The sequence below is a fragment of the Oncorhynchus clarkii genome, chromosome 8 (assembly GCF_045791955.1).
Source record: "Oncorhynchus clarkii lewisi isolate Uvic-CL-2024 chromosome 8, UVic_Ocla_1.0, whole genome shotgun sequence".
Classification (NCBI taxonomy): Eukaryota; Metazoa; Chordata; class Actinopteri; order Salmoniformes; family Salmonidae; genus Oncorhynchus; species Oncorhynchus clarkii.
The window spans coordinates 28,604,384-28,620,501 of record NC_092154.1 but is presented as its reverse complement, the minus strand read 5'-3'; the positions used below and the strand labels follow the sequence as shown (position 1 = coordinate 28,620,501).

Genomic DNA, 16,118 nt, shown 5'->3' with positions numbered 1-16,118 from the left:
TTCAAAGGGTTTAGACATTTAGGCCCATTCTCCATTTATACTCAAACTAAAAAGACATATTGCTGCGTAAAGTATAGCCATTTTTTAAATTTTTTATCCAGAATCAAATTCAAATGTATTTCCACACTCATTATAAATGTGCTTTACAATAGTAGACCCTAAAGAGCAAGAAACAAACTATGCTTAGCTTCACTATAGCTGTGAATGTCTCCAGCCTACACATCAAATATGGCTCCAGTCCAAATCCACCTCTAATGACTCCTTTGAGGTATCCAAAATAGCCCCTGCTCCCCCTTCTCCCACTGGAGATCTTTCCAAACTCTCTGTGCCTATGAGGCTTCCCAAGGGCGATTGCGTGTATATTTAAACTTAAGTGTACACTCGGCTCATGGTGTTGCCAGGTTACGCGTTTACTAGTAGTATCACATAGTATATTTCCAGAACCCTATAGAGACCAATTTTTCACATTTGTTATTTTTTTCCCCAGAAATGAATGCTTATGGGTACCATTTGTCTGTAAAATGACTATTAGATTTTAGATTTAAATGGGTTGTTAAAATGTATATACTTATCCATTGTGAAAATTACATTCCAGCTAAACATGTGTATTTTACATACAGATCTTATATTACTGTGTGTGAGATATGTATCTCTCCCCGCAAAAAAAAAAAAAATGTCCTCACTGTCAACTGCGTTTATTTTCAGCAAACTTAACATGTAAATATTTGTATGAACATAAGATTCAACAACTGAGACAAACTGAACGAGTTCCACAGACATGTGACTAAGAGAAATTGAATAATGTGTCCCTGGACAAAAGGCAGAGGTGGGGGGGGTCAAAACCAGAAGTCAGTCAGTATCATTAGGTACTGCAGTGCATCTCCTCATGGACTGCACCAGATTTGCCAGTTCTTGTGGTGAGATGTTGCCCCACTCTTCCACCAAGGCACCTGCAAGTTCCCGGACATTTCTGGGGGAATGGCCCTAGCCCTCACCCTCCGATCCAACAGGTCCCAGACGTGCTCAATGGGATTGAGATCCGGGCTCTTCGCTGGCCATGGCAGAACACTGACATTCCTGTCTTGCAGGAAATCATGCACAAAACGAGCAGTATGGCATTGTCATGCTGGAGGGTCACGTCAGGAGGAGCCCATATGAGGGAGGATGTCTTCCCTGTAATGCACAGCGTTGAGATTGTCTGCAATGACAACAAGCTCAGTCCGATGATGCTGTGACACACCACCCCAGCCCATGACAGACCCTCCAGAGTAAAGGCCTCGGTGTAATGCTCATTCCAGCGACAATAAATGTGAATCTGACCAACCCTGGATGAGACAAAACCACGACTCATCAGTGAAGAGCACTTTTTGCCAGTCCTGTCTAGCGATGGTGGGTTTGTGTCCATAGGCAACGTTGTTGCCTGGTGAGGACCTGCCTTTACAGGCCTCATGCAGAGGAGCCGGGACACGGGTAATCTTTCTTGGTGTTTTTCAGAGTCCGTACAAAAGCCTCTTTAGTGTCTTAAGTTTTTATAACTGTGACCTTAATTGCCTACCGTCTGTAAGCGGTTAGTGTCTTGACGACCGTTTCACAGGTGCATGTTCATTGTTTATGGTTCATTGAACAAGTATGGGAAACAGTGTTTAAACCCTTTACAATGAAGATCTGTGAAGTTATTTGAATTTTTACGAATTCTCTTTGAAAGACAGGGTCCTGAAAAAGGGACATTTCATTTTTCACTGATATACACGCATACTTTTAAATAATTTTAAAAAACTTCAAAAATATTTGCATAACTTTATTAAAGTAATTTGTGACATTTGACTGTAAAACATTGCAGTGCTACTTTTTTCTCTGCAAGTGAGGCAGATATAGCATTTTCAAAAGAGACTGATTGTCGCTCTGAAATGAAACTTGTCTGTCACTGAACAATCCCCATGCCATGATTGGATATATAGCGTTTTGGAATTAAACTTCACAGGTAGGTGCATAGGCTCAGGGTGGCACGTTGGGTCCAATTTGAGCCTCTGTTACACTTTGACTAATGCTAGAGTCCATTTAAGAACAGAGGTTGCAAAATACCATGAGTAGTCGAGGAGCATTGTAAGGGCTCAACAATGTGTCGGGGAAAGTCTATTGCTTCGACCAATATAACATGTGTACCCACCAACACAGTGAACCGCTGCAGCTCAAGACCTCGTCTTGAGGTCTTCTTTTTTTAAAAATATATCTGTACTGTCAGAGCCCGCTGAGAGGTGCCTCAACAAAAATAACTTTGGATCGAATACGATGAGGCCTTTCAATTGGATTCGTTACAGAGCGAGGAAATGAGGTTGCCGCTCACTCAACCCCGGCACATTCTGAGTGGCCTGTTAGCAATAATGTGGCTCGTACCAGCGCTCCCTTCCTGATGACGGCAGGGAAGCCAGTCAGTCCATCCGGTAAGACGGGGGAGTTGGTTGGGGGAATGTGTGAAGTTTAGGTTATTGACAGGATATTGTGTAATATCCTCCCTTCACAGGGAAACAAATACACCAGGCTCTCCATTCCGTAGCCCTTTACACACGTACCCTTATATGGATTGAAAATGGCAGATTCGGATACTGATAAGCACCTAAAATTGGAGCGCAGTGGCTGTACAGTAACATGCTATACATGACGTCAGAGCTCACGTTATATGCATCACATCTCTGTATGGGTCTTAACTGACAGTCATTCTGAAGAAGTTGCCCTGATCCCTACCGCTAATGGGAAACTTTAGCAAATTGTCAGATTGAGGGAAAAGCTGTAAATTATGAGGGCTCAATCTATTTTGAAAGATGAGACTGAGGATTAAAATAAATACCACTTTGATGTCATGCAAGGAAGCCAAACAGCCGCGAGTCCAAATGTGCACTTCACATTTCCATATCATAAAACTCAGTGTCAACGTTTATGATCACTATGTTTGATGTACAGTTACAAAATGACATGGCGTTATACCCCGAGTTGCCCTGAACAGAATGAGTCAGTTGTACGTGAACACAATTTGCCGCAGGCCATATCTCAATGCACTCATGACTCCATTCTAATGTTCAGCTCAACCACAAATATTGATATCATATTCCTAAGTTACATCGTAGGCAGAAAACCTTGGTCATAAAACAATATTACGTTGTATCGCTTAGCTCAGTGCAAATGATTTGTGATAAGGAGATGTTAAAGGAACTTACTTGCATTCCCCCGGGACTGAGCAATCTCCATGTAACAGGTTGCAGCCTTGCTTGCAGATCGCTGTGAGAGAGAAAGAGAGGGAGTAGAGAGGGTGAACGAGAACAGAGTATTAAGAGAAAGAGCAAGAAAGAGTAAGCGAAGGGGGGGCAGATGGAGAAGGGATCGTTTATTTGCTTTCACTCAAAGTGCAAAACATGGACCCCCAAAGTAAACCTCTTCTCCACCCTCCTCTAACCCCTTGACTACTAAGGTCAAATGGGGTGATTTAGTGAGCCCCGCCATCTCCCCAAAACTACCACCAACACCCCCCGCTACCTCTTACACTGAAGCTAGCCCATTCTAAAAAGGCAGTCCACACCAATTACGGTAACATTTATTTTTTTATTAATTCTAATTCAAGTGAACAGGAGTGTTCACACTAGTGATAATTACAGAAAGAGCGGAGAACGATAACGAGAGGTATTGTTTGGATCCCTTTCAGAGCAATTTTTTATATAGGATGACTTCGGGGAATGATGATCCACGACAAACCGCGCATCAGGCCATATTTTGACAAAACCTACTGTCCTGCTGATGTGGCTTTCTGGACATTGCAGACTGTCGAGAAGAGACCATTACTGCTCCAAATGGTTGCCCAAATCAGGCCTAGGACAGATTATTTTGCAATGAAACATTAAACACAGGGCTTTTAGCAGTTATTGAAATGGCATATCCACTGCAGTTTACAGTCTAGAATTCTTTACTCAAATTTTTTAAAATAAAAAAATATATATAAATAAAAGGCATTATTGCATTGTGGTGTTATAGCCTGGGTATGATCAAAACCTTAATTTGGGGAGATCTGCGCTGCGTGCCGGCGGGGACTGGAGCGAAGCAAACTATCTATCGTAGGTTGTCATTTCATAATCTTATTAAAATATATACTTCACTGTAAATTCATTAGGTATTCACTCTATTGTTAGGGCTAATATTTAGCTAATGCATGATGGGTTGCATACACTTTAACCTGGGCTACACAGTCCTCACGGTTCACTCTGCGCATCTACGCACCTGGCCTCTCAGCTACTCCTCTTGGAATCCTAGGAAAAACTAGACTACAAATCGCTTATTGTAAACTTTCAGCTTGCTGAAGATTCCAGCTTGCTGAATGTAAAATAGGGGTGTTTGAAAGGAGAGAGAGAGCGCACGCGATGGTGTGATCACGTTCACCAGTGACAACATTGTTGCACTGATGCATTACAAAATGGTTGCACAGGACAGAGGAGCACAGTGAAAAAAAGAACCCCCCAAAAAATACTACCATTAGAAAATTTTTAAATCCCTTGCAAACCACTTGAGCTACGAGGAAAGCAATGGCTTGATGTAAGACACGCAGGCTAAACAGCGTTTGTTGTTGAATTGCTACATTTAAATATGAGTTTCAATATGTTTATTAGATGTACATTAAAGTATTAATCGCAGTGTCACTATGACAATGAACACACCCTGAAGCACTGAATGGTCGGTTGACACCTTATTGATAGGTCTAGAGCATGGAGTAGGATGCGTCCATCAGCTGACTGACAGGTGTAGCCTACTACAGAATGATAAATACCCAGTCCTGAGACAGCCTCTGTGCCAGTGTGTGTGCATGCTATTTTCACATGACAGCTGCGGCACGAGGGGGAATAGACAGGGGTGGCTAGTCTAACAAGCTTTAAAAATGTGATCTCAGTAATATCTCTTCTCCACATAATGTCTATGATAAAGTAGTAAGGGAATTTCAATCTTTGAGGTGAAATTAAAATGACAACATGCTTTAGAGAGCGTTCAACTAGCTGCCAAGCATCTGCCCTTTTGCCCTACTACGAAAATGTGCCTTCGTAGATTAAATGGATTTTTGGAATTTTCTGAAATACTTTATTTTATGAATTGCACATCAAAATGCCAATTTCTGGAATCTCAGAAAAGACCACCTCCCCAAGAGTGCACTCGTCAGACTTCATGTAGTGGCCACTGGGACACTTGAATACTGGTAGGAAGCTACTTTGAGTTGGATGTGTCACACTGTTATTAAGGACAAAGAACGGCTCAATTTGGCTGCTTGCCAGTAAGAGATATCAGCAGCAGAGCAAATTCAAATCAAGTAAAAAACATGTTTGTTTCAAAAGCATAGCTAAATAGCATATCTACATCATTCACTCGGAGTCACTGGCACTAGCTTGCGGTCGCTGTTGTAGAAAATAAAATAGGCTTATATAAAATGTTGACATTTTGGCTGCAGAGGCTGTTGGTATGTTATGAATTTCGAGTTGTGAATAATGAAAGTCAGGGCACCTGCCTCCCTTTAGGTCCCTGATGGACATTATTTATGGTCAGAGTGGCCTAGCTGGCCATCTTCAGTGTATACAAAAAAACATGTTAAAGAAATAGAAGGTCCTCTGAGGTCAAAAACAATAGAACAGTAGTTTAAGCATCTGAAATGACTTCTTTCAAGAGCATGATCAGGAAAGAAACTAATGCAGTCATACACTAAAACAATTGGAATTGAATGTAAAAAAAAAAAAAAAAAAAAAAAAAAAAAAATCGCTGAAATGTTACAATGTAGCAGCTTTAAACTGACTACATTCTATCGGAAACATGTACTCCGCAGATCAAGGATTACCAATGGACTATAAAATCAGGGGAGCGGGCCATTTACATTTATCAAGCAGCGGAGGCCATAGATCGGCTTTTAATAAAAAGGCTACTGTTTATACCTATAGCACTTGGACCAAAGAGCTCAGAGCTTGCTAGCATGCGCAGTACCCATATACCATTGCCACCTGATGGAATTTGTCCCCTCCTCCGCTGAATTGGGATCATATGCTAACGTGCCAAGATCGCCAACTCACCCGTCTGGCAGTCTTCGCCCATCCAGCCCTCCAGGCACACGCGGTTGCCGGACTGCTCGCAGCGGTAGTGGCCGAAGTAGTCATCACGTGGCCTGCACTGCTTGTTGCACTTGCTGCCGTAGTAGTTCTCGTCACACTTGAGACGGATGCGGTACTCGAGGCGCGCCACGGGCCCATCGTGCTGGATGGTCTGCCAGTGGTCGCTAGGGTTGATCATGCCTGTGTGGATGCTCCGCTCAATCAGCAGCTCCTCGTCATCTGCCAAAAAAAAAAGAAGATTAAAACGAAAGTTTCAGGTTATGAAGAAAAACATTTCAAATGGTCCTGACGGTCAATGAAATTGTCAACAGAGAATGGCATTTGCAAGGGTGTAAGTGCAATCAAGGTATAACATGTTGGTATTCATTCAAATTGAAGTTTGTTAGATCAGGTTAAATTGTGAATTTGCAGTCTGATTTAGTTTATTATAGTCATTATAAAATCAGAGGCATCTGAGAAGATGGGCAAGCCAGCCCAAGGCAGCGGCGGCAAACTAGCTCAGCAGGCAGAATCTGAGCCCATTCAATCACGCCCGTGAGAGGTTAAAGTAAAGAAGAAAAACAAAACAAGGAAACTCAACATTAAAATTAGACAGAAAGTATGTAGAATTTCTAATGGACCTATACATTTTCAAATAACTACTATTTTTCTAACCTGCAAATTGATTTTGACAAACAAAATTGGTCCGCCCAAAAAATCTGTGCAGCCCTCCAATGGCGGCAAGCTTTATGCCATTTCAAAACCCCAATATGGCCCTCGAACCAAAAGGTTAGCCCACCCCCTGGCCTAAAGCTTAATATAGTTGGTGACCCTTGACCTAGTGCATTGTCTTTGATGGTTGGTAAATAGGATTCTACTTTATTGCTTCCAACAATTCGATCAGTGATAATGAGGAGACTGAAAGTCTACTTTCACAAGACACAACTTGCCCCGATTAACCTGGGAAGACCTGCCACATCCAATTCAGCAGTGTCCAAATTATTATCTCACTAGCTCATACAGAAACAACCAACACAAAGAGTAGATTAAAATCTGTGGTGTGAGGGAGATGCTCACATGGTGGTCCAGTCGGCAAATGACCACCTGAATTTGAAGTACCCAACTCAATCTATAGCAAAACAACCATTTTGCTATCCTCAGTGGTGTATGCTAATACCGCTATGCTCTTTGCATCCAAACGGGCATTGCTGTTTATGGGGGGGGGGGGGGGTGGAAAGGTGCTTGCCCGCAGCATGCTACGCTCACAATAACTATTCAATCTCTCTGCTCGGCCAACTCCGACAATGAAGGCACTCTATCACAGTGGGATCAGAGACGACAAACAGACGCTGTGGAAATAAGGGGCCTGCGATTTCCTCTGCCCCAATGCTCCGGGCTGCCCCGCCTCCCTTGCATTCCTTTACAACACATATCCCAATCTCATGAGCGCGCGCACACACACACACACACACACCTTCCTCTGACAACATCGGACAAATTAAGCAACAATAACAGAAATAACCCCCAGTGCTTCCAGACAGAGAACAATGGCCCCCGGGCAGCGCTGTTCAGTGTCTAAACACTGAGCCGTCCACAGCACATCCTGCTTGATAAACAACGCAAACAGCCTTTCAGGCTCTTTCCTGAGGTCCCCGGGGGCCCTACTGGAGGACATAATGTTGGTGAGTCGACACACACGCTAAATCTTATTGTGCCTCTGGTCATCACATGCATATATACATACCCTTTGAAAGTCAAGACATGTCAATAGGTGACATGTCTGGTGAGTATAAAAGGCCATGGAAGACATTTTCAGCTTCCAGAAATTGTGTACAGATCCTTGCGACATGGGGCCGTGCATTATGATGAAACATGAGGTGATGGCACAACAATGGCCCTCAAGAGCTCGTCACCATCTCGGTGCATTCAAATTACCATTGATAAAATGCAATTGTGTCCTTGTCCGTATTGCTAAATTACGTCGAGGCGGCTTTTGGTAGAGAAATAAACATGAAATTCTCTGGCAACAGCTTTGGTGGACATTCCTGCAGTCAGCATGCCAATTGCGCTCTCCCTCAAAACTTGAGACATCTGTGGCATTGTGTCGAGTGACATGCTGTGTAATGATCATGCTGTTTAATCAGCTTCTTGATATGCCACACCTGTCAATAAACAAATTCACCCCACCACATTCATAGAACGTCTCATTACAAAATGCCCATTGCTGCTATAACAGCCTCCACTCTTCTGGGAAGGCTTACTGCTAGATGTTGGAACATTGCTGAGGGGAATTGCTTCCATTCAGCCTCAAGAGCATTAGTGAGGTCAGGTAATGTTGGGCTATTAAGCCTGGCTCGAAGTCTGCGGTCCAATTTATCGCAAAGGTGTTCGATGAGGTTGAGGTCAGGGCTCTGTGTAGGCCAGTCAAGTCCTTCCACACTGATCTTGACTAACCATTTTTTTATGGCTCTCGCTTTGTGCACAGCGGCATTGTCATACTGAAAATAGGAAAGGCCCTTCCACAAACTTGGAAGCACAGAATCGTCTGGAATGTCATTGTATGCTGTAGCGGTACAATTTCCCTTCACTGGAACTAAGGGGCCTAGCCCGAACCATGAAAAACCACCCCAGATCATTACTACTCCAAACTTTAGTTGGCACAACGCATTGGGGCAGGTTGCGATCTCCTGGCATCCGTCAAACACAGATTTGTCCGTCAGACTGCCAGATGGTGAAGCGTGATTCATCACTCCAGAGAACGCGTTTACACTGCTCCAGAGTCCAATGGCGGCAAGCTTTATGCCACTCCAGCCGACGATTGGCATTGTGATCTTAGGCTTGTGTGCAGCTGCTCGGTCTTGGAAAGCATTTCACGGAGCTCCTGACGAACAGTTATTGTATGGACGTTACTTCCAGAGGCAGTTTGGAACTCAGTAGTGCGTGTTGCAACTGAGGACTGACGATTTCTACATGCACTCAGCGGTCCCGTTCTGTGAGCTTGTGTCGCCTACCACGTTGCGGCTGAGCCGTTATTGCTCCTAGACGTTTCCACTTCACAATAATAGCACTTACTGTTGACTGGGGCAGCTCTAGCAGGGCAGACATTTGACAAACTGACTTGCTGGAATGGTGGCATCTTATGCAGGTGCCACATTGAAAGTCATTCTACTGTCAGTACAGGATATTCTACTGCCAATGTTTGTCTATGGAGATTGCATGGCTGGGTACTAAATTTTATACACCGGTCAGCAACGGATGTGGCTGAAATAGACAAACCCACTAATTTGAAGGGGTGTCCATATAGATTTGGCCATGTGTACCTAGATATCTAGTGTATTCCGAAAGTTCAGACCACGTGACGTTACAGCTTTATTCTAAAATGAATTAAAAATAAAATTTCCCTCACCAATCTACACACAACTCCACCATAATGACAAAGCAAAAACTGGTTTGTAGAAATTTTGCACATTTAAAAAAAAAAAAAAAAATATGAATACCTTATTTACATAAGAACTTTTGCTATTAAACTCGAAATTGAGATCAGGTTTCCAGTGATCATCCTTGAGAGGTTTCTACAACTTGGAGTCCACCTGTGGTAAATTCAATTGACTGGACATGATTTGAAAAGGCACACACCTGTGCCACAGTTGACAGTGCATGCATGTCAGAGCAAAAACCAAGCCATGAGGTCGAAGGAATTGTCCGTAGAGCTCCGAGACAGGATTGTGTCGAGGCACAGATCTGGGGAAGGGGACCAAAAATGTCTGCAGCATTCAAGGTCCCCAAGAACACAGTGGCCTCCATCATTCTTAAAACGGAAGACGCAAGACTCTACCTAGAGCTGGCTGCCCGGCCAAAATGTGTAATTGGGGGAGAAAGGTCTTGGTCAGGGAAGTGAGCAAGAACCCGTTGGTCACTCTGACATAGCGTCAGAGTTCCTCTGTGGAGATGGGAGAACCTTCCAGAAGAAGGACAGCCATCTCTGCAGCACTCGACCAATCATGGTCGAGTGGCCAGACGGAAGCCACTCCTTAGTAAAAAGACACGACAGCCCGCTTGGAGTTTACCAAAAGGCACCTAGAGTGTCAGACCATGAGAAACAAAGTTCTCTGGTCTGATGAAACCAAGATTGAACTCTTTGCCCTGAATGCAAAGTGTCACATCTGGAAGAAACCTGGTACCATCCCTATGGTGAAGCATGGTGACAGCATCATGCTGTGGGGATGTTTTTCAGTGGCAGGATCGAGGTAGCGATGAATGGAGGAAAGTACAGAGATCCTTGTTGAAAACCACTATTCAGACCTTTTCATTGTTAATACATTTGCAAGAATTTCCCACAAAAAATGTTTTTGCTTTGTCATTATGGGGTGTGTAGGCAAGTGAAAAAAATCTAAAATCAATTTTAATTGAGGCTGTAACAAAAATGTGGAAAAAGTCAAGGGGTGTAAATAATTTGAAGGCACTGTACATACGATTATTACATTTTGCTATATCAAAGTGTCGTATAAGATGCATGAAACTATAATAATAAAATCAAATCATAGCAGCAGCTCTGTCAGTGAGTTAATGTGGATGCCACATACTTTGCAGTTTGGCAGCCATTAGAGCATGGTGACATCAGCATGGGGCTAAAGGGCTAGCGCCGCAGCGCTAATCAGCCAGTAGCTAGCCAACCCAGTCAGCTTATATCTGCCTTAATGGCTTACAGCCACACTATTTTAATTTCAAGACAGGACCAATGCCCCGTTTGCATCGTGATGCATTTCATTATGCGGTATGTCAACGTCATGCAATATCGTTGTTTCACAAAGCAAGACAAGCTGGAGGAGAATCTGTCAGAGGTTTAATTTGGGAGAATGTTAAATAGGGCATTTTCATTTAAGACAGGAGAAACATATCGTTTCAGTTGATAAAATATGTTTTGTTTAGTTACTTTTTCCTCAACTTGTTTCTAAAAGCTAGGCTTTACTGTAGCTAGCAACCTCCACCTAATAATCCTCAAACAAAAAACACCACTACCATCACAATAATCTAAAAAAGGGGAGGCAACAGAAAGTATAAATTGGCTTAAATGCCAATGTTTATTATTTTTTTAACAAAACAATATTCACTTACAGCAACAGGTAATTGTTTACAAGTTGCTAGCTATCCCGTAAACCCATCGTGGAAAACCACAAATGTTCTTCTTTTGCGGTTTGGTAACTTCCTGTTCTTCGATGGACTCTGGACGGACTGAAGACGCACAGTATACGTTACGAAACGGACGGAGACTACAACTACAAGGGGGCATTGGAATTCCTCTCCATTGTGGACAGCGCCCATTGAAATGATTGACATCCGGCGCAAAGTAATGGATTGCTTATGGTGAATGTGAATGACGCACCAGGCCGTGGCCAGACACTGATGAAAAACAGATGAAATTGACATTAGTTCATCAAAAGTAACAAGTTGCATAATAAAAACAAGTGTGGATGCTCTTCCGTACTCATCGTTGTCCGTCAACATATGAGCCACTGAAAAGCCATTGGATGATACATTTTGACAGATTTATACAAGCTCTGTGGCCGCTGCTTAAACACAAAAAGTCAGTACCTGCAGCATTCACCAGGATACGCAATCAGAATGCATTCAGTAGTCTGCAGTTAGTAGTACATTCAGGAGGACAGCCGTGGGACCATGCGCACAGACACACACTAGCGTCAATCACCTCTGCTCACAACCTATATTCCTCCATCAGTTCTGCCTCTTCCTCACAACATTTCCTCAAGCAGTAAAAAGGGGAGATGGGAGCACACCCAGAGGACGGCCCAGGGAGAAAACAGGATACAGCTGCCAAGTGGCAAACCCTCGGAGCTAAAACCCACACATGTTTTTCTGAAGCCATTTCCACCAATAGGCCTATAGATTGTTATGCAGGGTAGGAGCAGACCAGTCTGTGCGAGGTGGTTGACAGAGTATCTGACACCAAAATGTTCTACAACCACTTGATTTGTGGTCGGGACTTGGAAGTAGTGCCGAGTGGCATATGACCCCAATCCTAAACAAACAAAAAAAGTTTGTGCCCATGTGGCAAAAGTGGGGCAAACAAACACACACGTGTAGTTGCGCACACACACTCAGGATGAACGCTTTGTTCAATTATCATATATAAAAAAGTATATAACTCAATGTAGGATTTACTACGCAAATAAAAAGTGAATCAATTTAGATTTAAAAAAATAAAAAATATTGTGGAGCCCATGGCACTCCATGTGTTTTCGTCGAGGCAAGCCAGGATATTTCCAGATATCTGAACCACCCATTGCAACACACCTAACCCTCTTATCGCCCTAGAGGAGTGGTATATATAATCTCAAATTGCATCGCTTCCATTAATCTAAACTCCGTGGGACTAAAACAATGGCCACCTAGCTACCCTCTGATGTTCCCTTTGATTGGAAAGTGGAGACGTTACAAAATCGTGACAAACATTACTAGAGACACTTTGCTAGCATTAAACTCAGTCTCCAAAATGGCAGATATTTGCAATGGCTAATCAACTGCTAATCAACAGTAAATAAGATCATTGTTTTACTTCCCACAGTTAGCCATGATGATTAACTAGCCAGCTAATACAGTTCACCGTTAGCAAATGCGCCAACTCTATTCCTCCAGTTACAGTAGCGCTACCGTGTTAATAAAGTGTCTCCAAAAATTGAACGGTGGTAACCATGGTAATGGCAAAGAAAGGAAGGGTGAGTGGCTGTATGCAATTCTGTACTCACTGTTGCGGGTGGAGTTGTCCCAGTCCCAGGCCTCCACGATGAGGGAGTACGCCCGCTAGAGAGAGCGAGAGAGCGAGAGAGCGAGAGAGAGAGAGCGAGAGGAGAGTCAGAACTCATGACCGTCGGGGCTCTAACATGTGTACATTCTGCCAAAGAGCATTATTCCTGAACTAGGAATGCGACACAGGAGCACCTTGCCTAGAAAAAAAATAGAGCCATGGGAGACACATGGCCTACGCACAATGTGTGTGTTGAAAAATAGGGGTGTCAAATGATTAAATAAAATTGAGTTAGTTAACTACATAAAACCATGTGACGAAGAGTAATCGCATTTTTGAAATTGTTCAAAATTTTACCCTAATTATGTTTAAAGATTTAAAATATTGGGTTGTAGGGCAAAAAATTATTTAGTCAGCCACCAATTGTGCAAGTTCTCCCACTTAAAAAGATGAGGCCTGTAATCCAGAAAATCACATTGTAGGATTTTTAATGAATTTATTTGCAAATTATGGTGGAAAATAAGTATTTGGTCAATAACAAAAGTTTCTCAATACTTTGTTATATACCCTTTGTTGGCAATGACAGAGGTCAAACGTTTTCCGTAAGTGTTCACAAGGTTTTCACACACTGTTGCTGGTATTTTGGCCCATTCCTACATGCAGATCTCCTCTAGAGCAGTGATGTTTTGGGGCTGTTGCTGGGCAACACGGACTTTCAAAGACCATGGAAGTTTTCCAATGCCTCACAAAGGGCACCTATTAGTAGATGGGGGAAGCAGACATTGAATATCCCTTTGAACATGAAGTTATTAATTACACTTTGGATGGTGTATCAATACACCCAGTCACTACAAAGACACATGCGTCTTAACTGCAGGAGAGGAAGGAAACTGCTCAAGGATTTCACCATGAGGCCAATGGTGACTTTAAAAACAGGGAGTAAGGTTACACAATGTGATTACTGTGGATAGTCAGTCAGATTAATATAATAGTTTGATTAAAATGTTTGCATGCTTGGCAAGAAGGATCTCTAATAATCCTGTTTACATGGACACATCTGAAATCAGCCTACCTGATGGCACTCTGATAAATGCAGCAACGTTATTTTTGCTTAGTGTATTTGAATGATTGTGGTGTTTTAAAAATCGGCTTATTCTTACTTCGTTTTTGACCGTACCCAGATTATGATAAGCAAAGTAAGGTGTTTGCATGACTATTGAATACTCTGCCTGCTGCCATAATCAGTTTAAATATTGAATTATTACTGTGCATATAAACACTAATTTAGTGTTTAACTTCTCTAGGGTAGGGGGCAGCATTCGGAATTTTGGATGAAAAGCATGCCCAAATTAAACGGCCTGCTACTCGGGCCCAGAAGATATGATATGCATATAACTGGTAGATTTGGATAGAAAACACTGAAGTTTCCAAAACTGTTAAAATAGTGTATGAGTATAACAGAACTGATTTGGCAGGCAAGAACCTGAGAAAAATCCATTCAGGAAGTTTTTTTTTTTTTTTGGTTTTGTAGTTTCTATTCAATGCCATTGACTTAGGACATTGACTTAGGACTCAATTTGCATTTCCTATGCCTTCCACTAGATATCAACAGTCTTTAGAAATTGTTTCAGGCTTGTATTCTTATAAATGAGGGAGTAAGACCAGTCTGAATGAGTGGACCCTGACTTGTCACAGAGCTTTTCATGCGCAATCCCGAGAGAGTGCATTTCTTGTTTACCTTTTATATTGACAACGTTATTGTCCGGTTGAAATATTATAGATCATTTAGGCTAAAAACAACCTGAAGATTGAATATAAACATCGTTTGACATGTTTCTATGAACTTTACGGATACAATTTGGATTGTCTGCCTGTTTTGATTGCGTTTGAGCCTGTGGATTACTGAAGAAAACGCAAACAAAACAGAGGTTTTTGGATAAAAAGAGACTTTATCGAACAAAATAAACATTTGAGTAAATTAATGTCTTCTGAGTGCCACCATATGAAGATCAAAGGTAAGGGATTAAGTTTTGTAGAGCTTCGGCTTGGCTGGTTACTGTTTGTAATAATTTGTCAACTGGGCTATGTTCTCAAATAATAGTAAGGTATGCTTTCGCCATAAAGCATTTTTTAAATCTGACATCATGGTTGGATTCACAAGTTATTATTCTTTAAACCTATGTAAAATGTTTTGTTTTCTGAATTTTTATAATGAGTATTTCTGTATTTGAATTTGGCGTCTGCAATCTCACTGGATGTTGGCCAGATGGGACGCTAGCATCCCACATACCCTAGAGGTTAATGGTTGTGATAGAAAACTGAGGATTGATCAAAAACATAGTTAATCCACAATACTAACCTCATTGACAGAGTGAAAAAACAGAAGCCTGTACAGAATAAAAATATCCCAGAACATCTATGCTGTTTGCAACAAGACAATGAAGTAATACTGCAAAGAAATCTGGCAAAGTAATTCCCTTTTTGTCCCAAATACAAGGTATTGATCTGCCCCAAACATATTACCACTCTCCATATTTCAAGCATAGTGTTGGCTGCATCATGTTATGGGTATGCTTATAATCGTTAAAGAATGTGGAGTTTTTCCCAAGGATAAAATAATAAAAAGGAATGGAGCTAAGCACAGGCAAAATCCTAGAGGGAAACCTTGTTCAGTCTGCTTTCCACCATACACTAGGAGATCAATTCACCTTTCAGCAGGACAATAACCTAAAACAAGGCCAAATCTACACTGGAGTTGCTTACCAAGAAGACAGTGAATGTTCCTTAGTGACCGAACTACAGTGGACTTAGATCTGCAAGACCTGAAAATGGTTGTTAAGCAATTATCAACAACCAATTTGACAGAGAGAAGAATTTTTTAAATCTTACAATCTAGTTCTGCAAAGCGCTTCGAGACATTCCCAGAAAGACTTAGAAGTGTAATTGCTGCCAAAAGTGATTCTAACATGTATTAACTCTGGGGGTTGAATACATACGTAATCAAGATAGTGTTTTATTTTCCATGAATTTGTTACAAATGTTTTAATTTTTCTTCAACTTTGACAGAGTATTCTGTGTATACTGTTGACAACAAAATGTAAATAATAATTAAAAATGCTATTTGAATGAAAAGTCAAGTGGTGTGAATACTTCCTGGAGGCACTACTTTGATTACAGGGAAGGAAAAGTACAACATCTAAGTAAACACTTTTCTAAGTAATAATAAACAGATAAACCAAGTCTGAGTTCAT

General features: G+C 41.8%; 1 protein-coding gene across 2 annotated transcripts in view; it reads right to left on the bottom strand.

Moving 5' to 3' along the window:
• LOC139415231 (jagged canonical Notch ligand 2b) overlaps positions 1-16,118 on the bottom strand; it is a 103,967-nt gene that overhangs the window by 54,991 nt on the left and 32,858 nt on the right. For both annotated transcript variants that reach the window (XM_071163159.1, XM_071163160.1), the window contains exons 3-5: positions 12,869-12,923; positions 6,087-6,344; positions 3,213-3,273 (exon numbers count right to left, since the gene is read on the bottom strand). In XM_071163159.1, the coding sequence (XP_071019260.1) occupies positions 3,213-3,273; positions 6,087-6,344; positions 12,869-12,923 (374 nt within the window). The remainder of the gene's footprint in view (positions 1-3,212; positions 3,274-6,086; positions 6,345-12,868; positions 12,924-16,118) is intronic.